This window comes from Puma concolor, chromosome B4 (assembly GCF_028749965.1).
Source record: "Puma concolor isolate L17-30 chromosome B4, mPumCon1.1.hap2, whole genome shotgun sequence".
NCBI classification, from domain to species: Eukaryota; Metazoa; Chordata; class Mammalia; order Carnivora; family Felidae; genus Puma; species Puma concolor.
This window is the reverse complement of record NC_141673.1, coordinates 20092937-20119776: the sequence shown is the minus strand read 5'-3', so window position 1 is coordinate 20119776 and position 26840 is coordinate 20092937. Positions and strand designations below refer to the sequence as shown.

General features: G+C 35.4%; 1 protein-coding gene across 3 annotated transcripts in view; it reads left to right on the top strand.

Annotated features, from left to right (window-relative positions):
• Positions 1–26840, top strand: part of CHPT1 (choline phosphotransferase 1) — a 36178-nt gene that overhangs the window by 8734 nt on the left and 604 nt on the right. Inside the window, exons 2-9 of one of the 3 annotated variants that reach the window (XM_086712527.1) lie at positions 7157–7304; positions 7616–7757; positions 14825–14909; positions 17534–17665; positions 21082–21240; positions 21694–21819; positions 24416–24526; positions 25805–26822. In XM_086712527.1, the coding sequence (XP_086568653.1) occupies positions 7157–7304; positions 7616–7757; positions 14825–14909; positions 17534–17665; positions 21082–21240; positions 21694–21819; positions 24416–24526; positions 25805–25894 (993 nt within the window). In that variant the 3' untranslated portion in view covers positions 25895–26822. Of the gene's footprint in view, positions 1–7156; positions 7305–7615; positions 7758–14824; positions 14910–17533; positions 17666–21081; positions 21241–21693; positions 21820–24415; positions 24616–25804; positions 26823–26840 lie in introns of those variants that run through there. The other 2 variants (XR_015253396.1, XM_086712528.1) reach the window with 2 other exon arrangements.

The following is a 26840-nucleotide window of genomic DNA, read 5'->3' as shown; positions in this document are numbered from 1 at the left end:
GTATTTCCTAGATTTAATTTGGGAAGATTTTTACTTTTGTGTATTACCCATATATACTATTTTTTATTTACTATTTTTCTTTCCATCAGCTTTAAATCACTTTTTAAAGACATGGACTCGTTCTAAGCCTTAATATCTATAAAGTCATAGATTTGACAGCTATGCTAGCTATTTTTCAAATATGTTAAAATATTTCCAAAATATATTAATATAAAGTCATAAATATTAGAATGAAAAGTTGACCCATGAATCATCTAAAAATGTCTTATGTAGTATCAGTAATAACAATAACAGTAATTAAAATTTGCTGAGCTCCTTCCATATGCTGGGCACTTAACACTTTCCGTATAATTCTTTCTTTTTTTTTTTTTTTATTTTTTTTTTTAACGTTTATTTATTTTTGAGACAGAGAGAGACAGAGCATGAACGGGGGAGGGTCAGAGAGAGAGGGAGACACAGAATCTGAAACAGGCTCCAGGCTCTGAGCGGTCAGCACAGAGCCCGACGCGGAGCTCGAACTCACGGACCGTGAGATCATGACCTGAGCCGAAGTCGGCCGCTTAACCGACTGAGTCACCCAGGGGCCCCTGTAATTCTTTCTTTGATCCTCACAGTGAGACAGGAGCAGTGATTATTTTCATTTTTCATAAAGGGAGACTGAGGCACTGAGAGGTTAAGTAACTCATCCAATTCACTCAGCCAGTGATGAAAGCAAGGATCTGGGTACAGGTAGAGTCCGGGACTCCACACTTCTAACAGGTGTGCAAGAACAGCCCGGGGCATGAATTCTTCCCTTTGGAAACTGTTTTACCTGATAAGGAACAATTAGATCATCTAGTTATTTTAGCTCCTGTGGTATGGACAACAGATTTTAAAAACAGACATGTCTCATATCCTTGAGAGGATTATATTCTAATATGAAAGATGGGACCTTGGAGACTATCTAGTCTAGCATTTTCATTTACAAAAGACCTAAGGATGTGTTCCAGAAAATCAAGTATTTTAAGGTCCAAGCTTGTAAGTGAAGTTTGTCCAGTGAGCAGAGATGTGCTCACCGATCACTTTCTAATAAGTCTTTTCTTCCTTTTCCTGATTCGTGTGTGCTTATTCAGATGCATGTATCAAAAGAGGATAAATTGGTTTATATGTGAGTGTTCCCTCTGACCCAGAGTTATTTTTAACGAGAATAGTTGCCATATGATCTGGTTCAGAACTCTGGTTTCTCTAATTATAAAATGAATAATAGCATCCTATAATTTAAGTAACCGAAAAAGTAAAATTTCCCACTTACTTTTATACTGCTGTTTTTTAGTGGTGTTACTGAAAAGCAATTTAAATTTATTAGTGCTTTAATTTAAATGACTAAGGGTTATGATTGATTCTTAGTAATTATTTTTGTTTTCTAGAATAAACTTACATAATAATTTTTAATGCAATAATGCAAGATTCATCATTAATGAAGTTATTACTTAAATTGTGATATAGCCACATCATTGAATACCATGTTGTCATTTACAAGAGTAATGTAGGTCTTCATGGTTTACCTGAAAAGATTCCTATGACATACTGTTAAATTCTGATCCTAAAAGATACAGTAGATATTATGAAAATTACAGAATTTAAAACTTTACACGTTATGGGGCACCTGGGTGGCGCAGTCGGTTAAGCGTCCGACTTCAGCCAGGTCACGATCTCGCGGTCTGTGAGTTCGAGCCCCGCGTCGGGCTCTGGGCTGATGGCTCAGAGCCTGGAGCCTGTTTCCGATTCTGTGTCTCCCTCTCTCTCTGCCCCTCCCCCGTTCATGCTCTGTCTCTCTCTGTCCCAAAAATAAATAAACGTTGAAAAAAAAAAAAATTAAAAAAAAAAAAAAAAAACAAAACTTTACACGTTAGGAGTTTAATATTACCTGAAGAAGTTCTACTTTGGGGAATAGGTTCCTTCTGTAGTAGTTTTTTGATAAATTGCTTATGACTTTATAATGCATAATCTAAGCCTGACTTTTCCATGCTTATGTTTAAAATTTTTGAAAATAAGTTCACATGAAAACCTGAAATGAATTGGGGTGGCTCTTGTAGATCCTCCTTACAGAAGACCCAGAGTCTTCTGTAATTACACCTGTTTTGAAGACTCCTGGAAGGAAGGGTCATCCTGTTCCTGGCCAGTGCATCTCTAACCTGGAGCTGGTTTTGCAGAGGTAACAGGTTAGAAAAGAAGATGACAGTTTGCAGCCTATTTAATAGCTTCCAGCTGGGGGTGGAGGTGATGACAGCAGGGAAGAGAGAAGGTAGGTTAGGTCCCTGTGGCCTTGGGAAGACTGGAAAGGAGTGAACCAGGTACTGGGGACCAGTGTGCCTTTCTGGGCTTAAAAGGAAGGAAGTGTCACATGGCTCACAGCCATTTCCTAGGGCTCACTGCACTTGAAATTGGATTGTGTGAGCAGGAAAGTGCTTCTTAGCAGGTTTAAAGAAATAGGTAGTCAGTGAAGTAAGAATTCATGTCTGTGCAGCCTGCAGCCTGATGGATCCCATAGCCTGGGGAGGTCGGAAGACCTGATTCCTGGACCATCTGGCCACTCATCTGGATGGGACTTCGTCATCCCTTCCTAAGTTTTACTTTCCGTCTTTAATAAAGAGAACATGGTAACTGCCCTGTCTCTGTGGATTGCTGTATCAAATAAAATAATGCTGAAAAATGCCCTTTGTTGTACTGTTTTAGATAATGTTATTACCTTTCCAATCTGATCTCTTGGTCCCAAAACAGGGATCTGGTCACTGACTCATGAGTAAACCTTTCATTCTCCAGGCCTCAACCTTCGTTTCTGCAGAGAGTTCCTCTCTCTTTTTCTTGTCTAAATTCCCCTGCACTCTTACCTGTTTAAGCTCTAAACCTTTAATTCTTCTAGTATCCTAATGAAGTAGTCTTAAACTAGTGAACCAGTCTTCCTTTATTTTTTCCAAATGAGGGGCAGAATCCACCCCCAACTGTCGTGTCCAGGAGTGAGCGAATTTATTTCAGTATGGATTTCTGTTAACACCTTGACCTTTCAATTTGCCTGTGGCCAGTCTCCCAGACCAGAGATCAGAATTAAGCTTTTAATGCTTAATTGGACCTTGGCTCCAGTTGTTTCAGTATAAGAAGGTTCTGGGCATAGAAGGGAGAAATGGAATACGTCTCAGGTAGATGATGCACTTTGAGAAGTCTGTCATTTAGGGGGAAAGTATTTGGTGGAAAATAGATGATAAAAAAGTGACTTTTTATGTCATTCCAGAAATTTTAATAATTTCAAGTTTCCAATTTTACATAGATTTGAAATGTCACTTCTCTCTCCTTTGGTTTTCAAAATGAAAACAATATAATTTTTCATAGCAGGAAAAAAATGGGTAAGAATTTGCTTATTTGAAAAGTCACTGGGATTGTTCTCTGCAAAACACTTTGGGATTTTTTCAGAAAGATTCGAGGTGGTTTGTTTTGTTTTGTGTTTTCCACTCTTGTACTGTCAAGATGATTTAGCAATTCTCTGTTTTTTTGCCCTCTCTTAATTATTTCACAGTTTGCAGATAAGCTTTTAAAAACATGCTAATCAGAACTGAATGTGACATTTAATTTTTTAATATTTTATTAAGTTTTTTAATTTTAATTCCAGTATGGCTAACATACAGTATTATATTAGTTTCAGTGTTATGTATAGTTTCTATACATTACTCAGTGCTCATCACGACAAGTGCACTCCTTCATCCCCTTCACCTACCTCACCCGTCCCCTCATCCACCTCCCCTCTGGTAACGCTCTTTGTTCTCCATCATTAAGAGTCTGTTTTTTGGGTTGTCTTTTTGTTTTCCCTTTGTTTATTTTGTTTCTTAAATTCAACATATGAATGAAGTCACAGTATTTGTCTTTTTCCAACTGACTTCACTTAGCATAATTCTCTCTAGCTCCATCTGTGTGGCCAGTAGCAAGATTTCATTCTCTTTTATGGCTGAATAATATATATATATATATATATATATATATATATATATATATATATACACACACACACACACACATATAATATATGTATGTCTGTATATATAGTTATTTATGTGTATATATGTGTACACACATATACGTATATCCACATACCATATCTTTTTTATCCATTCATCAGTTAGTGGGCACTGGGTTTGGGCTTCTTCCATAATTTGGCTATTGTAAATAATACTGCAGTAAACATCGGGGCACATATATCCTTTCAAATTAGTGTTTTTGTGTTCTTTGAGTAAATACCCTTACTGGGTCATAGGGTAGTTCTATTTTTAATTTTTTTGAGGAACCTCCAGACTTTTCCACAGTGGCTGCACCAGTTTGCATTCCCACCAACAGTGCATCCTCACAGACACTTACTGTTTCTTTGTGACATTTTAATATGCATATTCACAGCTCAGGTTACTTCTATCCTTAAATTTTTTCTAATTTATACTGCTTTTTTTTTTTTTTAACTAGAAGAGACTTGATAAGTCCTTTTAAGCAATTAGTAGTGTAATCGTTAATACTGGGCATCTAATATTAACAAATAATGAAACTTCTATTAAAGTTAAGTTCAAAGTAAACTTCTATTTACTTAAAAAGATTGAAGAATAAAGTAGCAGGTTGACTGGATATTTGTAGAATTACCACATAAACCATACATAGATTGGTATATTAAAACTTATATTTGCCACTAAAAGTGTACAAAACAATTTAATGAGAATAGCTAACCTTTACTGAGCACCTCCTTACTGTGTGCCAGGCTCTGTTAAAGAGCTAAGAATTTTTTATCTGATACAACTGTAAGGATTATTCACATCTTACATGTGAGTACCCACAGTTTAGAGAGGTTAAGTGATTTGCCCAAGGTCATCTGGCTATTAAGTGACAGAGTCAAGGGCTCAAACACAGATCCAACTTCAAAGCCTTACTTCTTAATAATTTTGCTATACTTCCTCCCTAAGACATAGAAATCTGGCTTGACCATTGCTATCACCACACAGGTGCCTGAGGAAGAAGAGTATATTTATAAAGTGTGAAAGAAAAGAATGGTCATTTTAAAATCTCTTTTTCTCTGTCTTCTTCAAATTGAATCATTTCTATTCATCTGTATTCAACTTTACAGACTCTTTCCTCTCTCTCACTATTATCTATGCTTCTATATATGATGTTTCTGTTTTCCTCTGGCTTCTGATTATCATGTGCCTTGGTGGGTTTTTAAAAAGTATTTATTCTGTTGTGTTTGTTGAGCTTGTTGGATACGTGAGTGTATAAATTTCAAATTTGGAAACTTCTCCAGCCATTATTTCTTAACATTTTTTATGCCCAACCCTCTCTTATCTCCTCTGAGACTCCAATAAAAATATGTTACAGTGCTTCTGTTGTCCCACTGGTCACTGGTACCCAGATCAATTATTTGTAGTCTTTTTTCTTTCTGTGCATCATTTTTGATAGTTTCCATCAGTATTCTGCAAGTTCACTGATCTTTTCTTTTGTGTTGTCCAATCTCATCCAGTACATTTTACATTTCAAATACCTTTTTTTCATATCTAGAGGCTTCACTTGAGTCTTTTATATTTTCCTTCACCTTCTTGAACATGCAAAACGTATTTATAATAACTTTTCATGTCCTCATCCAATTACATCTAATTCCATTTTCTGTGTCATTCCTAGGTCTGATTGTATTGATTGATTTTACGATTAGTTGTAGTTCATATTCTCCTGATTTTTGTATGACTGGTAATTTTTGTTTGTTTGCATGACTGGTAATTTTTTATTGGATGCCAAACATTGTGAATTTTACATGTTTGAGTACTAGATTTTTTTTTTATATCCCTTTGAGATATTGCACTTTGTGTTGGCTGTAGTTGAGTTACATAGGATCAGTTGGCTTCTTTTGAGGCTGGACTTTATGTCTGTTAGGACTCTTCCAAGAGGCCTTTAGTCTTGGGCCAATTTCTCCCCAGTGCTAAGGCAATACACTTCTGAGAACTCTACCTAATGTATTACAAAGTCTTTGTGTTGTGCCTCGAGGGAGCATGAAAAATTTCCAGCTTTGTGTGGCCTTCAAGAATTATATGGCCTTGGGGTGCCTAGTTGGCTCAGTTGGTTGAGCATCTGACTTTGACTCAGGTCATGATCTCACTCACAGTTTGTGAGTTCGAGCCCCGTGTCAGGCTCTGTGCTGACAGCTCAGAGCCTGGATCCTTCTTCATGTTCTGTGCCTCCCTTTCTCTCTGCCCCTTCCCCACTCATGCTTTCTGTCTCTCTCTCAAAAATAAATAAACATTAAAAAAAATTTTTTTAATTAAAAAATAAAAAGAATTATGTGACCTTATACTGTCCCATGGTTCCTTCCTTGGCCTTGGTTAGTAGTTTTATCTCATTTAGGCACAGGTCACTTCTCAGCCAAAGACTCAAAGATACCCTTCTGTAGATCATGTGTCCCTCTTTTCTCTGATGCTATGCTCTACAGATTCTAGCTGCTTTGACCTTCCAGAATTCTGCTACATTTCTCCTCAGCATAACAAGATCACTGGGCTCTGTTCAGGTTCCCATTCCTGTACTGTGGTCTGAAAACTGCCTGTAGGTACTAAACTAGACCACTGCTGGGCCCACCTCATTTGTTTCCCTCTGGCAGGGATCACAGTACTGCACTGCCTGCCATGTCTGAAAATTTGTTGCATTTGTTTTATTGCTTTTCTAGTTGTATAAGGTGGGGACATAGATCCAGTCCCCTGACACTCCATCATGAATGGAAGCACAGGTCTGTGATTTGTCTTTAAGATCTTTTTTCCTAGCAAAAACTTACTGAATAATTTCAAATCAAAAACCATATATAAATCATATATTGAAAGGGCTGTGAATTAGGAACCAAAATCAAGGTCCTCATCCTTTCTCATTTAACCTTGTGTTTCTCACTCTTTGGACTTCTGTGTCCCTCTACCCAGATGACCTAGAACAATTCATCTGATTTCTCAGTTTGGTTCTCACCTGTCAAAGGAGGCTTATGAATGGTTTTTATAACACCCTGAGGTGATATAAGGTGAGAACACAAGAAAATGTATCAATTGGCTTAGGTTGAACTATTTTCAAACAGAAGCTAGCTTGTTGTCACGTACCAGTATTTATTATTCACGTTTATCTTTAGGCACCATATTGGACATACCTTTTATGTGCACTGGGACTCTTTATCTACCAGTCACTGGATGCTATTGATGGGAAACAAGCCAGAAGAACAAATTCTTGTTCTCCCTTAGGGGAACTTTTCGACCACGGTTGTGACTCTCTTTCCACAGGTAAATTAGAGTTATTAGTGAAGGTTTTTCCCAATTTTGTTGTTGTTGTTGTTAATAATGGCTTAAAAATTAACATGAACTGAGCTGTTTGGTCAACTTTTTGGATAGGCATACATTTGGGGGCAAATTTTCACAGTGTATTTTGAAAGTATGTTCAAAAATTAATTTTGTTTGGTGTACCTTATTGTGATGCCAAGGTTACATACCCTAAAACTCTGTATTTCTGAACTCTGTATCTCTGAATGAATAATGGCAATTATTTCATTAATTATTTTTAATTCTTAATGGTTCTTAAACCTTGTTTCTTTCAGTATTTATGGCAGTTGGAGCTTCGGTTGCTGTGCGCTTAGGAACTCATCCTGACTGGTTGTTTTTCTGCTCTTTTATTGGGATGTTCATGTTTTATTGTGCTCACTGGCAGACTTATGTTTCAGGCGTATTGAGGTTTGGAAAGTAAGTATGTTTTTTAAGTTGTACATTTTTAAATATAATTCAATTTATTTTCACAATCTGTTATATTTTATTTATCCATAAGGAGAACAATGCTTCAATCAGGAATTTAAATTATCTTTTAATTTATTAGAGCATCCATAAAGGCTACAGCTTAATTTAAGTCTTGCAGGGATTCTGCACGTTATAAATAGTTATGTATTTGATAGTAATTTTATTTCTTTCTCCCTTTTAGTAGCTTACTAACTCAAGCTTACATTATACAGGAGAAAGAGAAAAATAAGGGACCTGAGTAAAAAGTACTTAAGTAAACAGCATTTGACTTACATAATAAAATAATGAAATATGGAATCTAAGGGTCCTTTTTGGTCAAATCTTCATGTGCCCAAAAAGGGGCACCCCTTACATCAGTCACCAACAAGATAATTATGAGACTGTTCAGTTGTGGTAGACAATTGATGAGATAATGTAAAAGCACCTTGAAAATGTTAGAGATAAACATCAGATGATAAATATGCCTCTGATGCCTTTCTTAGACACCAGGAAATAGCGCCAAAAACAAGAATTCGATTCTGTTTTCCTCTTTCCCATCAGCTCCCTCTCTGCCTGATCCTTCAAGAACTATCTGCCGTTGGCTCATTCTCAGCTCTGCCTTTCCGCATCTACTGATTCTTTGTAACCCCACTTTATTGCTGCATAGGAGAAACAGCCATGGAAAACAAAAACAAAAAACCTCTGATGATACTAAAAATATCAGGAGAAGCCCAAATCTATGAATCATGTAACAGAGGGAAGGCCTTAGGCAACTCATCACATTGATTCTAAATTATGGAATAATTGTAGTACCACCTAGTGCACTTGCATGTTTCAGGCACTGTTCTAAGTGCTTTACATGCATTAGCTCATTTGTTCCTCACAGTACCCTGTAAGGGTATTACCTCCACTGTACAAATGAGGCAGAGAGATTCTGTAACTTATACTGCTGTTAAGTATAGAGCCAGGATTAAAACTCAAGTGTATTTGACTCCAAACCCCACACTCTTAGCGACTGTTGTTCAGTTCCCTGGGACCAGCAATGTATTTGATTAGTGTATTTACACTTTGATTAGTGTATCAAAGGGATGATATAATACTTCTGTGACACTGCTAATACAGTCCATTGCCAAGTGTAAAATGACTTGCGCTAGGTTTCCATAAGCACTGAAGAAATCCTACGTAAGGAAAAGGTAATTGTAGGTTGAATTAGTTTAAGAACACTTTTATGGAAAATCTGACTCTTTTGCTGATTCCCTATCTACTGATCAAGATCCCAAGGATCAAAAATCCTGGTTAAAAATTCAAGGCAACTATGGAAAACTAATCTGTATCTATTTATAAATTAAGATATGCTAAAATAGAAAAGTAACTTTGCAAAATCTAATGCATTTTAATTTGCTGAACTTGCTATGGTAAACTAGAGTAATATAATAATGCAGTGTTCTGGTTAATTATTATTATTGTTGTTACTATTAATGACTAACTTACCTTTTTGGCTTCCAACTTCACTAAAAATCTTTCTGAAATGAATTAGTTCATCTTGGCCTTGATGTAAATTTTACATTCATTTGCTATTGATTGAGAGTCTATTGTGTGCCCAGAACTAGACATACAAAGATGAGTTACTTGTGGATGGACTATGCCAGACAGATGGGAGTAAATCTAGGCAGAAGCATGAGGAAAGAAAGTACTCAGAACATTAGGGAAATGGCTATTTCCTCCACCATGTAGAGGAAAGGAAATCGGGCAATGCTGGGGCAAGGCTGGAGGGGTGGGGACAGCCATTTAAAATACTAACACTGGAGAGATGCCTCAGCAGGTTAACCATCCAATTCTTGGTTTTGGCTTAGGTCACGATCTCTTGGTTTTGGCTTAGGTCACAAGCCCTGCATCTCTAACAGCTAACAGTATAAAGCCTGCTTAGGATGCTCTCTCCCTCTTTCTTCCCTTTCCCCGTTCATGCTGTCACTGTCTCTCTCAAAATAAACAGGGGTGACTGGGTGGCTCAGTCAGTTAAGTGTCTGGACTTCAGCTCAGGTCATGATCTTGCAGTCTGTGAGTTCAAGCCCCATGTTAGGCTCTGTGCTGACAGCTCAGAGCCTGGAGCCTGTTTCTGATTCTGTGTCTCCCTCTCTCCCTTCTCCTCCCCTGCTTACTCTGTGTGTGTGTCGCTCTCTTTCAAAAATAAATGTAAAATATATATATATATATACACACACACATATATATGTATATATGTGTGTGTGTATATATATATACATATATATATACATATATATATATGTATGTATATGTATATACTAAAAGAAGATAAATAAAATACTAGCACTGGATTGCAGAGATCCTAGGCACTATAGTTTATCATTTGGTCAAAGTAAAAATATCATGGAGCATTGAGTAGGATGATGGTTCAGCTTAACATTACAAGAAGGGTCTATATGTAGCACATCATGCCTTTAGAAATGTTTACAAACTGTGCCAGTATCAATGGTCTGTTGGCTAGGATGGATTTCCTGAAAATTTGTCACTGAGAGACTTAATTTTTTTTTTTAATTTTAATTTCAACATAGTTAACATATAGTGTTATATTAGTTAAGGCACATGATATATAGTGATTCAGCAATTCTGTACATTAGTGCCCATCATGTACTTTTTTTAAAAAATATAATTTATTGTCAAATTGGTTTCCATACAACACCCAGTGTTCATCCCAACAGGTGCCTTCCTCAATGCCCATCACCTACTTTCCCCTCTCCCCCACCCCCATCAACCCTCAGTTTGTTCTCAGTATTTAAGAGTCTCTTATGGTTTGTCTCCCTCCCTCTCTGTAAGTTTTTTTTCCCCTTCCCCTCCCCCATGGTCTTCTGAAATAAACAAATCATGATGTACTTTTTAATCCCCATCACCTATATCACCCATCCCCCCACCATCCTTCCCTCTGGTAACCATCAGTTTGTTCTCTTTAATTGAGTCCTTTTTTGGTTTGTCTCTTTTTTAGTTTGCTCATTTGTTTTATTTCTTAAATTCTACATATGAGCGGAATCATATGGTATCTCTCTTTCTCTGGCTGACTTCTTTCACTTAGCATTTTACCCTCTAGCTCCATTTATGTTATGGCAGATGGCAAGATTTCCTTCTTTTTGTGTAAGAAGTTGCTGCAGCCAAGGTCAAAGAGGTTTTTGCCTGCTTTCTCCTCGAGTATTTTGATGGCTTCCTGTCTTACATTGAGGTCTTTCATCCATTTTGAGTTTATTTTTTTGTCTGGTGTAAGTGGTCCAGGTTCATCATTCTGCATGTTGCTGTCCAGTTTTCCCAGCACCACTTGCTGAAGAGACTGTCTTTATTCCATTGGATATTCTTTCCTGCTTTGTCAAAGATTAATTGGCCGTATGTTTGTGGGTCCATTTCTGGGTTTTCTATTCTGTTCCATTGATCTGAGTATCTGTTTTTGTGCCAGTACCATACTGTCTTGATGATTACAGCTTTGTAATATAGCTTGAAGTCCAAAGATTTCCTTCTTTTTTATGGCTGAATAATATTCTTGTGTGTGTGTTTATCTCATATCTTCTTTATCCATTCATCTATTCAGAGACTTAATTTTTATAGTATTTATATTATTGGAATATAGAAGAGAAATGTAAATGCTATTCTACTTGTGGCTGTTTTCATTGTTATTTAAAAATATGTGGGTTTCAGTGCAAATATGAATTTGTTACCTTGAATTAGATCATTTAAACTATAAAATGTTAATAAGTATTTTTAACTATAATTTTTAACTCTTAAAGATTTTTTTAGTCAGTGGCACATTAGTTAGTGTTTTCCTTAGCACAATATAGACTTACAGTTAAAATCTGTCTCTATACTAATGCTTGTCTTGTGGGATAAGGCATATCTTATTTATAGCACATTTGCTCTCCTGTAGCAAATATTTTGTGTAATTCAATAGAGCAATGCTTAAAGCTTAATCTTAAATCCTAAACCATGTCCAATGTTCAGTTGTATTGTGTCCTATTTTGTTATTTACATGTGAACATTTAGACTTGGTGTTAATTTTTTTTATTTCAAAAGCATGAGGATTTCTATATGGTGTTAGGTTCATTTGTCAAAAAAATTACGGTAAAGGACTAGTTTCTACCCCTACCCTCCACCCATGGTGGACTAATAACATGCAATTAAAAACTAAAAAACAAAACAGGCTTACAAAATACCATCCTCAAGGGGCGCCTGGGTGGCGCAGTCGGTTAAGCGTCCGACTTCAGCCAGGTCATGATCTTGCGGTCCGTGAGTTCGAGCCCCGCGTCAGGCTCTGGGCTGATGGCTCAGAGCCTGGAGCCTGTTTCTGATTCTGTGTCTTCCTCTCTCTCTGCCCCTCCCCCGTTCATGCTCTGTCTCTCTCTGTCCCAAAAATAAATAAACGTTGAAAAAAAAAAATTAAAAAAAAAAAACAAAAAAACAAAATACCATCCTCAATATTTCATTTAACTTAACAAATGCAAAATTACTCTGTCAAATTACCACGGAAGTTTTGTTTTTTGTTTTTTTTTTCAACGTTTATTTATTTTTGGGACAGAGAGAGACAGAGCATGAACGGGGGAGGGGCAGAGAGAGAGGGAGACACAGAATCGGAAACAGGCTCCAGGCTCTGAGCCATCAGCCCAGAGCCCGACGCGGGGCTCGAACCCACAGACCGCGAGATCGTGACCTGGCTGAAGTCGGACGCTTAACCGACTGCGCCACCCACGCGCCCCACCATGGAAGTTTTTAAATGCTTAGTCTCAATTTCTCCCCTTCACTCCTTGCAGACTGGTAACTAACCCTAGACCACACTTTCAATAGCACTGTTGTAGACTGTCCTTCATGATAACAATTTGGGGATTAAGGATATACTTACACAATATCCCCAGGGTCCATCTTTCTTGGATTTTTAGTATTTTTTTGGATCCAAATTTTAAAAACTTGGACCCATTAATGAGTTCTCGTTGTAAACTGTTATACAGAATATTCTTTTATTTAAATATATTAGGCATAATATATTTCTCAAGCTTCAACTCTTTCTTCATAGTTCAAATATTTGAGTATTTGGTGAGTGATTCTCTCTTTTTATCATATTCTTTCAGCTTTCTTGTTTCTAGACTCAAGAACTGTCATTAAGGGAGAATGAAACTTTGAGTTTAATATAAAATCTGTGACATGATGATGCATATGTGAAACCCAGGTTCCTAGCTCAATCCTCGTATGTGTCATTTAGTTCATTGAGAGAAAATTTATTCTATAATCCCTGCCATCTTTCCTAGTTGCTTCTGGTCACTAGTCATACCCTGGGGAAATTATGGATAATTTAGTGTAATTCTACCCCTGTTACTGGAAAAGAGCACAGAACTCTGGTATGAGTCGTAAGTATAGTGGGAAGAGAGCTTGGCTATGAACTCATTTTCCTATGGCAATTGTCAGCTGTTCCAGTACAGGCATGGAAAAATCATTTCAGTTTCCCTTTCCAAAAAATAATTTATTGGAATAATTTATAGCTCATAAGACTCACAATAGATGCTCAGTGTTAGTACTTTTCTTCTTTTTACTCTACAAAATACTACATGTTATACTATTATGTTTACATTTTTGAGCCAACTTGACTATTTCTCTACGCAGCCTGGAGGCCTTGGTTTGCCTGCCACTGATCTTACCAAAAAAACAAAAAAACTGGCTACCATTTTTATATTTTCCTTTTCTTTGTGGGTTGATGTTCAGTTCACCTTCTTCTCTTAACTGTCCCCAAGTAACTTAGTCTGGAAGTCTTCTTCCCTGCCTGGTTTTAATTTATCATCTAATCGACCACGCTACATGTCTTATATTTGCTGAGCAATAAGTATTCCCGTAGCATCTGAAGACTCCAGGGCATCCAAGCAGAGATGTCAGGTAGGTAGACAGATATAGAAACCTGGAGCTTAGAAAAAACGATGTGAATTTGGAGATAGGAATTTTGAGGTCCTTAGCCTATAGATGGTAATCTAAGTATAGATAAAATCGTTCAGAAAATCTAAAAGGAGAAAAGATGTAATTATGGAAATGGTAGCATTTCAGATGTGGAAGAAGCAGCAGTCTAGGAAAGAGCATGAGAAGAGTTTCTAGCAAGGCAAGAGAATCAAGAGAGAGCATGGAATAAATAAGAACATAGCAAAACATTGAGAAAGGGAATGATCAGCATTTTAAAGACTGCAGAGAAGTTACCCAAGATATTAACTGAAATGTATCCCTTAGATTCGATCAATTGAAAGTCATTGTTTACCTTAAACAATTTTAGTAGAATGGGGCCAAAAACCAGACGACAGTAAAAAAGCAGCAAATATGAAGAGGAAGAAATTACAAATGTAGACCACTTTTCAGTTAGTCTGTTTATGGAGCAAAGGAGAAGAGGGGTCAGTAGCTTCAGAGAATGCAGACTAGAGACTGATGTTGGTTGGTTTAGTGGAGTTTTGTTTTTTGTTTTTTGTTTTTAAACTTAACATGTTCATGTAGGGGAAAATGTCTGTGGAAACCAAAAAACTATAATGACTACTAGTAACCTAATATTAGGACAGCTGTTTGAATTTTCCCTACTTTTTAAGTGAAATTCACTTGGGTGTTTAAGAATTTGTCCTAAGTTACCTGGTTGTTTTTATATTATTCTAATTTTTCCTCATTACAAGACTAATACATGATTGTTATTTAAAACTTCAAATGTTACAGAAGTACATGAAGTAGAAAGTAAAATCCTTCCGTAATTTCAATGATAACTGCTCTCAGCAATTTTATACATGATATACAAGCTTTCCCTCCCCCATGCATATCCTAATGTTTACCTGTATATGAGCACATACTGTTCAGTGTGCTCAGTTCAACAGTGTGAATTGATAATTCAGTGATAGACCTAAAGGTACAAATAAGCTAAACTTATGAAGATTCTAACATATTTGATATTTAACATATGGTTAACTGATCTTCATATTCGGGAATTTTATTTACAAACATCTTTTCTATTCTTTGTGCTTCCTCTTTAGAGTGGATGTAACTGAAATTCAGGTAGCTTTAGTGATCGTCTTTATATTATCTACACTTGGAGGAGCAACAATGTGGGACTATACGGTAAATCTGAATATTTAAATTTATATTTAAGTACTTTACAAATATTTAGGAAAATGCATTGTTAATTTTATTTAGAAATTCTTCACATTGTAGTTACTAGTCATACCACTTCTTAACCTTTTTTCCTTCATTTTGTAATTTTACTATCCCTATATACCTTATTATGGCATTTTTCCCTATGCACGAATATATTATCACATAGAAGAAAATGACCCCATTGCCCTAATACAAAATTTAACACGCTCGTTGAACTACCTTTTCCAGACTAAAATTTATCTCATAAAACAGATATATGAAAGAGTAAATTCAGTAAAATATTTCATGTTTGAAACTTGTCCCTCAATATCAGGAAATAAGAGTTAATAATTTGCATTTTTTATAATCTACTATGAGGTAAAGTTTCCCATATTAAGGAGTGTTTTTATTTTCTGCTTGGTTGGCCTCAGTGTTTTGGTAAAAGTTGACTCTCAGGAGGCCACTGGGATAAATTCATGCTTTGCATAGAAAGAGAATTTATGAAGAAATAAATGATTCTATCTTTACAACCTAAGTCCATAACAATGGCTGACTCACAACCTCATGCCCATAGAGTTAAGAATAAGAAGGATAATATCAATAGCTAACAAATAACATTTACTGAACACCTTATGTTCCCACAGTTTACCATCACTGTGACCCTCAGTACAATACATGAAATAGATACTATCATTATTTTGTTGTATAAATAAGTTTTAGAATGATTAAGTAATTACTCCAAGGACACATAGCTAGTAAGTACTGGAATTAAGAAATCAAATTCCAGACTCTAGGTTTTTAGTCACTCATAGATATATATATACCTCCGGTAAAAATAGTAAGAGATACAAAACTAAACATACTCTTACCATAGGATCCAGCGACTGTGCTCCTTGATATTTACCCAAATAAGCGGAAAACTTATGTCCACACAAAAACCTGAACATGGATGTTTACAGCGGCTTTATTCATAATTGCCAAAACTTGGAAGCAATCAAGATGTCCTTCAGTAGGTGAACGGATAAATTATGGTACATGCAGGCAATGGAATATTATTCAGTGTTAAAAAGAAAGCACTATCAAGACATGAAAAGACATGGAGGGACCTCAAGTGCATATTACTTAGCAAAAGAAACCATCTGCAAAGGTGGCTGCATATTGTATGATTCTAATGATATGACATTCTGGAAAAGGCAAAATGATGGAGACAGTGAAAAGCAGCAGTTGCCAGAGGTTACTGGAGAAGGAGGGTTAATAGAAAAAGCACAGGGGATTTTTAGGGCAGTGAAACTATTCTGGCATGATACTATAATGGTGGATATCTGTCATGCATTTGTCCAAACTCATGGAATGTATATACCATCAAGAGTAAACTGTAATGGAAGCTACGGACTTTGAGTAATAATGTGTCAGGATAGGTTCGTGTATTATAACAAATGTTAACACTCTGGTGGGGAATGTTGATAGTAGGGGATACCCTGGGGGTTGAGGGTAGAGAGTATATGGGGACTTTATGTATTTTTCATACAATTTTGTTCATGAATCTAAAGTTGCTCTAAAAATTAAGTCTATTAAAAAAACAGTAAGATTTCTCTAAGGCAGTTAATTTCAGAATTGCCAGCTACAGATCATAACACTGGGCTCAGACTTGGAGCATATTTTTAAGTAGTGGTACATTTCCTGAGACATTCATATTCCTTCTCATCCTGTAAGAATGATAGAATCAAGGATATGCCACTATAGGCCTCTCAAATATACTAGAGGGATGCGATGTGTCTTTTATGTTAGCTGCCCAGCTGGTTCCCGTAAAAAGGTGAATGTTGACCTAGAGGCAGTTGGGTTATTTATTAAGTCAGATGTGGTTGTCTTAAATTTGATTCTGATTTAGTTACAATGGGGAAGAATTTAATTTAATCTTAAAATCATTTCATTCAATGTTTTGACAATACCATAGGAAGAAAACACACCTGCTTATTCTTACCAACAAGAATACTTATTTTAGATGTAGATTTTCTAAATTTGTTCATCTGTAGTTTCCACAAATGTTAGTATAAATTTCAGTCTATTTTCAAAACACATTAGCCTATAGCTTTTGGCAATTTATTGTTACTGTTTTTTAAATCCTTTGCTGCCTTTGGAAGTTTTCTTGAACAGCAAATTGACCAACAGGTAAATATACTGTTAGAGATTTAATCCTGGATATTAACTACACAAAATTCTTGCATGCACACACACTGTGATATTTGTCACATTCATGATGCAGATCATGGTGTCTGACTTTTCCTGTGATGCTACCTTTTAGAGGTACTAAATTCAAGTGAACTATCATTTTTCATGTTTAAATCAGATGAAGGCTTATGAGATTAAATATTTCATCACAGTTATGTAAGTAGACTTCCCTGAATTTGGTGGATTCATTTTTCACTTAATGAATAAAACCACTAAAAGAAAAGTGACCACTTCAGTCTACATCTAGGAGTTAAGGCTTGCTTATACAAGAAAAAGGATAGCCTATTATACAGGGCCATATGATAATGTTTCTTTACTATTTAACAGGAAAAATACATTCTATTTTCTTAATGATTTGTTTCTTTCCTCTACCCCTAAAGATACCCATTCTAGAAATAAAATTGAAGATCTTTCCAGTTCTTGGAGTAGTAGGTGGAGCAATATTTTCCTGTTCAAATTATTTCAATGTTATCCTCCATGGTGGTGTTGGCAAGAATGGATCCACTATAGCAGTAAGATACTAATTTCATCATCATTTATTACTAATTTTATTCTAAATTTTATTTTTAACCAGATACAGAAATACTAAAAATATGCTGGTGTTCCAAGAACAGGGAAGGGAACTATCTTTCTTTTTAAGCATGTAATACAAAAGCACTTTAAAACATATTAACCAATAAAGCATTTTTCCTCTTTTCTGAAGCCTTTTTCTTATAGACTTTTCTGACATTCTATTTAATCATCTACTGTCTCATTACTGGACATAATTAAGAATTTCCATTCTCAGGGAATGAGTTCCTGATTTAATAGCAGGAAAGTTGCCAAAGGTCATGGCTTCACATACAGGGCAATTTATTACTCATCAAGTAAATTTTAGTGAAATTTCACTAAAATTTATTTTTAAAAATTATTCTACTATTGGAGCGCCGGGGTGGCTCAGCCAGTTGAACGTCTGACTTCGGCTCAGGTCACGATCTCATGGTTTGTTGGTTTGAGCCCATCAGGCTCTGTGCTGACAGCTCAGAGCCTGGATCCTGCTTCAGATTCTGTGTCTTTCTCTCTCTCTGCCCCTCCCCCACTTGTGCTCTCTCTCTCTCTCTCTCAAAAATAAACATTAAAAATTTTTAAAAATTATTCTAATATTTTAAAAAGTAAAATTTTAAACCTTAATTCTTAAGTTGAATAGGTACACCGTGTGTTTCTGTTTTTTTACATTTTTTTAAATATAATTTATCATCATATTGGCTTATGTATAACACCTAGTGCTCATCCCAACAAGTGCCCTCCTCAGTGCCCATCACCCATTTTCCCTCTCCCCCACCCACCCCTCTGTCCACCCTCAGTTTGTTCTCTGTATTTAAGAGTCTCTTGTGGTTTGCCTCCCTCCCTCTCTGTAACTATTTTTCCCCATCCCCTTTGCTCATACTATAATACTTTTGTATTTATTTATTTTTTTAATGTTTTTTAATGTTTATTCATTTTTTGACAGAGAGAGACAACGTGAGCAGGGAGGGGCAGAGAGAGAGGGAGACACAGAATCTGAAGCAGGTTCCAGGCTCTGAGCTGTCAATGCAGAGCCTGACGCGGGGCTTGAACTCACAAACCATGAGATCATGACCTGAGCCGAAGTTGGACGCTTAACCAACTGAGCCACCTAGGCGCCCCATGTATTTATTTATATATATATTTTTTAAACTTCAGTGCTTTTATGTGGGAAAGGGTCAGAATTCCTGCCAGCTTTTTAAGCAAATACAATATTTATGTTTTAAAAAAGCCATATTGTCATCTTTAAGATAAACATAAGACGATAAAGGGGCACCTGGGTGACTCCGTTGGTTAAGCCTTTGGCTCTTGATTTCCGCTCAGGTCATGATCTCACAGTGGTTCATGGAATCAAGGCCAAGTCTGCACTGGCAGTGCAGAGCCTTCTTGGGATTCTCCCTATCTCTCTCTTTCTATCTCTCAAAAGAAATTAATAAACATTAAAAAAACAAACAAACAACCTAAGAAGATAAGTACTTAGTCCAGTAGGACAGAAGACATCATCTTCTGTCAAAACATTGTTGGAATGCCTTTTTAGAATCATTTGAGCTGCAACTTACTCTCCTTGATTTCCTTGGTATTGTAGTTCAAAATTTCTGTCCTTTCAGGATAGATTTGATTTTAAGAAAAAAAAAGAAAGTGATATGGAGCCAGATTTAATAAATAAGAGTAGTAAACGTGAAATATGACATTTTTAGTAAAAAAAAAGTCTCATTCTCTTAAATGACTTATAAACTAGCTCTCAAGACAATTTCAAAGGAATCCACATAATTCATAAATTATCAATATTTATGAATACATATTATGTACATAATTCAAAACCAAAATATAAATCATATAGATACATAAGTCCTGATATGTTTGGAAAAATTAATTTGTTGTTTTATGAAGTGTTTTCTTCAGTTGATCTCAGGACAGCACTGCATGAGGTACTTACGAATACTTGTTGCTTGACCATGGATGATAGAGTACTACCTGGAACATGAATTCCACTAAAGAAAATAAGATTTAGTCAGGATCAATGTCTACTTTAGAGAATATTTTATTAAGAAATAATTGATTATATTTTGAAGGAAGATAAAAAATCAAACACTATGGCTAAGAAGTGGTTGATTTCTAACTCTTAAACTGGTGCTTTTCCGATGGTTTTAGCAGCAGATTTTCTTGAATAAAATCCACAGAACCATAATACAGATAAATGCACTATTTTTTTAGTCTAAATTTTGTTTAGGATAAGCAGTACTGAGAGAATCCTGATTCACATAGGTAAAAATGTAATGGGCTGGATTTACAGTGTTACACAAGAAGACATTTGCAGTCTAAATGCAAAAAAAGGTGAGGGTGGGAGGTGTTGGTATATAGAGAGACCAGGGCAGAATTAAACTCTTCCTAATCAGTGTTAAAATATTTTTTAAAATTGGTAGGTTGGGATGCCTGGCTATCTCAATCAAGCATGTGACTCTTGATCTCAGGGTTATAAATTTGAGACCCATGTTAGATGTAGAGATTATTTAAAAATAAAATCTTGGGGCGCCTGGGTGATTCAGTCAGTTAAGGGTCTGCCTTCGGCTCAGGTCATGATCTCATGGTTCGTGGGTTCGAGCCCTGTGTCGGGCTCTGTGCTGACATCAGAACCTGGAGTCTGCTTCAGATTCTGTGTCTCCCTGTCTCTTTGCCCCTCCCCCACTCATGCTCTGTCTCTCTCTCAAAAATAAATTAAAAAATTTAAAAAACAAAATGTTAAAAAAATAAATAATAAAAATGGCAGGCTAAGCTTTATTCCAGTATCTGGACAAAAATGTGTTAATTTAGCAATCCAAATGTTGGATTTTTACTATGCCTTCAGCATAGTAAAATTTTGTATAGAATAGATCATATTGTTACTTTTTAGTGGTTGTTAGTTTAAAATGTGTGGTGTATATAAAACTGAAATCAAACATCTGTGGCACTGTATTACCTCTTTGTAACCCTATAGTTTTGTGGAAGTTTGAAGGCACAGTTAAGATCTACATAGTCCTTTAGGCCATGTACATCATTCTCCCTTCTTTAGGTCTCTAATTCTTTTTTTTTTTTTTTTCAACGTTTTTATTTATTTTTGGGACAGAGAGAGACAGAGCATGAACGGGGGAGGGGCACAGAGAGAGGGAGACACAGAATCGGAAACAGGCTCCAGGCTCCGAGCCATCAGCCCAGAGCCTGACGCGGGGCTCGAACTCACAGACCGCGAGATCGTGACCTGGCTGAAGTCGGACGCTTAACCGGCTGCGCCACCCAGGCGCCCCATTAGGTCTCTAATTCTTAACACAAAATAGATATTCACAAAATGTTTGCACTGTGATAAATGTAGTGCTAAAATATAATGCTGATTTTCTGATTTATCCCTTAGGGCACTAGTGTTTTGTCACCTGGACTCCACATAGGAATAATTATTATATTGGCAATAATGATCTATAAAAAGTCAGCAACTAATGTGTTTGAAAAGCATCCTTGTCTTTATACCCTGATGTTTGGATGTGTCTTTGCTAAAGTCTCACAAAAATTGGTGGTAAGAAATTAATTTATATTTCATGGTGTAAATAATGTACTTGGTCCTCAAATACAAAGCTGGAAAGTATTCCATACAGTGGTTAGGTTTTTAATGATGTTATCATTACAATAAATAGCTATTCATGTTCTAAGTAAAACTGTGAATGAGTTAATGTTATATTCAGGGAGATAATTTCCTTTCTGTATGGTAAGTCTTTTAATTATCTGTTTAGCTGTAATTATCAACTATAACTTTTTGATATCAAGGAATTTAAATATTGGGAACTTTAACGAGCTACCTAGTCATGAATTTGAGAAGTTTTAGAATCAGTATTTCCGGATCAAATGTGAGATTAAATGGTCTCTTTATCTTTGTCTTAATAGTGAATTAAAGTTATGATTCTGTCCTGAAAAGTAAAAGCTAAAATATTTAAAACTTAATAGTGAAATTATTTTGTTTACTTTTTTATAGATAGCTCACATGACCAAAAGTGAACTGTATCTTCAAGACACTGTCTTTTTTGGCCCAGGTCTTTTATTTTTAGACCAATACTTTAATAATTTTATAGACGAATATGTTGTTCTTTGGATAGCAATGGTAAGTTCTTTTCTGCCAAGATTTTTATTTATTCTTAATAGATGTCGGATAACCCTATGCTTAAGAGTCATTTCAGTGAGATAGCAGATAGCCTCACTGTGTATACTGTAAATGTTTCTGAATATTAAAAATATACTCCTTTTAAGCCATGAATCATTTTTGTGTGTGTATAGAAATGGCCCACATTATCTGGAGATCAGGCTTCCAACAACTTAAATCTTTAAAAACACAACTGTGTACCTTAAAAATATATTTTTCTCCCCTACCAAAAACAATACAAAGATGTCAAAAATGATTTCATTCTGCCCAGAGAACTGCAAATACTTATTAAGTGTCTGACTTTTACTTAATCAAGCTTGTTAGAATTATACCGAGCTTATAGCAGGTAACTGGTAAATTAGATGGAGTTAGTGTTAGCAAATGTGGGCACTTATTGCATCAAGAACTGTCACCTAATAGTGAAGAAACAAAATAGAAAAGACAGTATTAACAAGTATGGGATTCTGGGACCATTTTGTGCTAGAATTAGGCAACCTGATGTACCTGTATGCCTCATGAGGACAGTGCATAATTTATATCAATAATGATGATTCATCAAGCAAAGGTTAAATTCTCATTGTCTACATTCTACTTAAGAAAGTAGTATATACATGGGGCGCCTGAGTGGCGCAGTCGGTTAAGCGTCCGACTTCAGCCAGGTCACGATCTCGCGGTCCGTGAGTTCGTCAGGCTCTGGGCTGATGGCTCGGAGCCTGGAGCCTGTTTCCGATTCTGTGTCTCCCTCTCTCTCTGTGCCCCTCCCCCATTCATGCTCTGTCTCTCTCTGTCCCAAAAATAAATAAAAAAATAAATTAATTAAAAAAAAAAAAAAAAGAAAGTGGTATATACGTAATACATATATTAGTTTCTATTCAAAATGATTATAAAACATAGAATTATGGTGCTTAAGAGAGAAGCTCTAGCCATCTGAAGAAAAGAAAATCACTATTGTTAACACCTTAATCACAAACATGGATAAAGGGAGCATTATTCAATTTTTTATTTTATTGAGATATTGTCTTTATGGTCTTCAGTTAATAGTGGTTCTGAACAACTTTGCTGTATTTTCCCCTACCTCTGGACCTCAGTGACTTTCACCTAATTGTTAGTGATACATAAACACATATTAAAGTGTGCTAAAAGAAATCCTTCAGTGAATCTCTTGGTAATTTGAATAATTTACTGTATTTGTTAGATTTAAGCATTAAAATATTATCTGTTCTGTGCATGGACCATAGTACATCTGATGATCCTTATACTATGTTCTACAGTATTATTTTTTTTCTGGAGTAAATAGCTTAATACCCATTCATGGTCCATTCAAAAATCTTTCATTTTTTAAATGGTAGTGAGATGTAAATCTTAATCCTCAGAAGTTTTTCAGGCAATAGTCTAAAAAGTGTTCAAAAATCAGAATAATTTTCTTTAATTTGCTATCCACTATACATATTTTTAGGGCTCCAAAATAATCTAAATTTTAAAAATAGGAGGTAATTATTCAAAATATCCAAAAATTCAATGTAGGGTTTCTTTTACTAAAGTTAAATATACATTGCCAAATGGAATTGTTAATGTAATTAAAACATCAGGTGTTAAAAATTCAAGAACCAGGTGCCTGGCTGGCGCAGTCAGTAGAGCATGAAACTGTTGATCTAAGGGTTGTGAGTTCAAGCCCCACATTGGGCATGGAGCCTACTTTAAAAAAAAAAAAAAAATTCAGGTACTTATTTTGTCATGAGTTGGCCTGGTTTATGCCACTGGTAGAGACTATGGTGATGAAGGCAAATTGAACTTTTCTCTAAAACACTATGTCGATCACAATTAAAAAACAACAAAAAACACTATATGATGACATATAGTTTGGTTGTGGACCAAACAAAAACATAAGGTCCTTGCTTCAGAGACAAAATGGTCAGACAGAACTTTTCAAGTAAATGATATGGGAGATTTTCCCCTCATGGGTGAGAATTCTCTCTCCACTGGCAGAGCTGTGAGCCTCCTTTCTCTGAAAGGAAGCATTTGCCCCTGGTCTCTGATAAACTTTTTAGAGTGTGCCTTTCTCCTTAATTTTGTATTCAACACAATTTTGTATATACCTCTCCTCAACTATTGTGTCTTTTCCAGGCCTTTATTTCTTAAAACCATCTCAAAGGAAAAAGAAATGTATATGATGGGATGATTTTATTAAGTGACTAATAGTCCCTTCTAACAGAAAATTTATGACTTTGTTGCATAGCAGAAAATTGAAAGAATGTGGAGTCAGAAGACAAGTTCTGTTACTTTCCAGCTTTTGTATTTTTGTCTAGGCCTTTTACCATTCTGAGCCTGTTTTTATAACTGTGAAATATCCTGCATGTTCCAGAGGATTATAGTGAGGTCCAAATATGAAATATATGAAAGTACTCTAAAATGTAGTTTTCTCGTTGAAGAATTTAGGTTAAGGTTTGAGATTCTGGGGTGGGGGGCGGTGGGGTAGGGAAGGGGACAGAAAAATAACTGCTGCTTCAGAAAAGATAGGCCCTAATCCTTTTTTTTTTTTTTTTTTTTGCTTCCAAAGGTCATTTCTTCATTTGATATGATGATGTACTTTAGTGCTTTGTGCCTGCAAATTTCAAGACACCTTCATCTAAATATCTTCAAGACTTCATGTCATGAAGCACCTGAACAGGTTCACAAGCATATTGACTAATAGCCCAAGGAAAAGAGGAGAAGCAGTTAGGGGAACCTATGAGTGAAGGAAATTCCCCTTTGCAGGAGGCTAGTATACAATAAATAAGGTTATATTTGAATGTAAAACATTAAGTCCTGTAGATTCCATTATGTTTATTTCAGTTGTAAAGCCCTCACTGTATATCGACATTTCTGATCACAGGTATTACCAGAGTATTACAATATATTAGTTAAAAAGAAAGCCAAAGAAAGAAATTTCAATTTTCTGAGGATAAGAAAGTAAACCACTGTGCTTCTAAAGATGAGTCTCTTTATCTCAGAAATCTTTATCAGATACTTTGGGTTTTCATTGCTAAGGGATTACATAAAAATTTAGGACTTGGGCGCCTGGATGGTTCAGTTGGTGAGGCAACTGACTTCGGCTCGGGTCATGATCTCACAGTTTGTGAGTTCGAGCCCCGCATCTGGCTCTGTGCTGACAGCTCAGAGCCTGGAGCCTACTTTGGATTCTGTGTCTCACCCTCTCTCTACCCCTTCCCTGCTCATGCTCTGTGTCTGTCTCTCAATAATGGATAAATGCTTAAAAAAAAAAAAAAAAAAAATTAAAAAAAAATTTAGGACTTAAAGGATTTTAGCCATATTAAGGGCAATGCTTACTTTAATTGCTAAAAATTGACAAATGAGTTAATAATACCATATAAGTTCATGGATTGTAATACTGTAATTATTGAGTCAAATGATGTTATGATTTTTTTTTAATTAGCCATTTTTCAAAAGAGGTATGTTAATTACTGTTGTATAAAAAGAAATACTTGCTTGCAACTAGAATTTAAATGGGCTACTGGAATTTTCTATAATTTGTATTTACTAAAAGGAATTTGTCTTACCAGTTCAGAAAACAAATGAATCTTTATACATTCCTTGATATTCTGAGTTAAAATTAATTTTCACAAAAAAGTGGACTTTAAACATTCCCTTTTATGAATCATTAAACAGCAGCTAAAGCACAGTTGACATAAGAAAATTAGTAATTTATGAAAACATGGCAATATCTTCCCTTTAAAATTTCAGCAAAATTAACCTCAAATACACATGGGCTCATGATGGGGAGATGATATAAATATCAGTTGTCCCACCACTAAATACATTATGTACTGATTATCTTTCCACTCTCACTTAAAAGTATTTATGTTGCTCATTATGAAAATTAGAACTATTACAAGGATTGTTGTGATTCACACTCCCATCTTACCTTATTTTTAATTTTATCCAACAGTCTATAGACCTTAAGCCATACGATGAAATAATCAAAATTAAAGGAGTAATGAACACATACTGTGTCTTAGACAATAAAAAAGTATATTGAAAATATAGTGAAAGGGGATTATTCTTTAAAAGGAAAAAAATATGTAAATTAAGTACATAGAAATCACTCTGGAGTACTTATTTTGCCTCTAACTATTGGTAAACTTTTTAAAGTGTTTGGATAGGACTTTTTAAAGTGTTTGAATAGTACTTAAGATTTACATTCCAACTTTGGCTTAAAAGGGAAGTCCTTTACAAAATGCAAAAAAAAAAAATTGGAACTGTCTCCTTAGATAATCATTAATTTTTTCTTGTATAACTTATCACAGCTAGAAAAAGAGAATCAGTATGGGCTTATTTTTTAGGCTTGGAAAATCTTAACTAAGGTAAAAGTGGGTAATAGGGGTAAAAATTAGAATTTAAAACATGGAAAAACAGGAGAAAATCACTCCTTTTCCTCTAAGGGCATATTTTTGTTTTGACTGATTCAATGAAAGCAATTTCAGCAAAAAATAGTAAGTTTAACTTATTTCAAACAAATGTGAAACAATTTAATATTTATTAAATCAAGTGTTTCATATGTTATGCTATGTTTTAAAAAATGCGTATTTTTAGAGACAAGGTATAAAATCAACTGTTCGTTTGGAAATGAATATAATCAAACTTCTATATATTTACTGAATATTAAAACTGAAAAACAAAATATTTTCTAGGTAACTTAAAGACAGATGTGAAGCATTTAAACCATAAGTAATTAAGTATGTTAGATATACGTTTAATCGTTACTAAGGGCATGTGTCATTTAATTGTGGACCAAATCCAATTAAATGGCATTTTGATGTTTTTGTGGAAATGACATATTCACAAATCCACGTCTTAAAACTGATTATTTATAGATCTTGTTTGGTTTTCTTAATAGTTTTTAGCAGTTTATTTCTGAACACAAACTTAGGTTTCTTTTAATAAATTTTATAAGTCAATAGAATAGATTTTCTTTTGAAATCTTA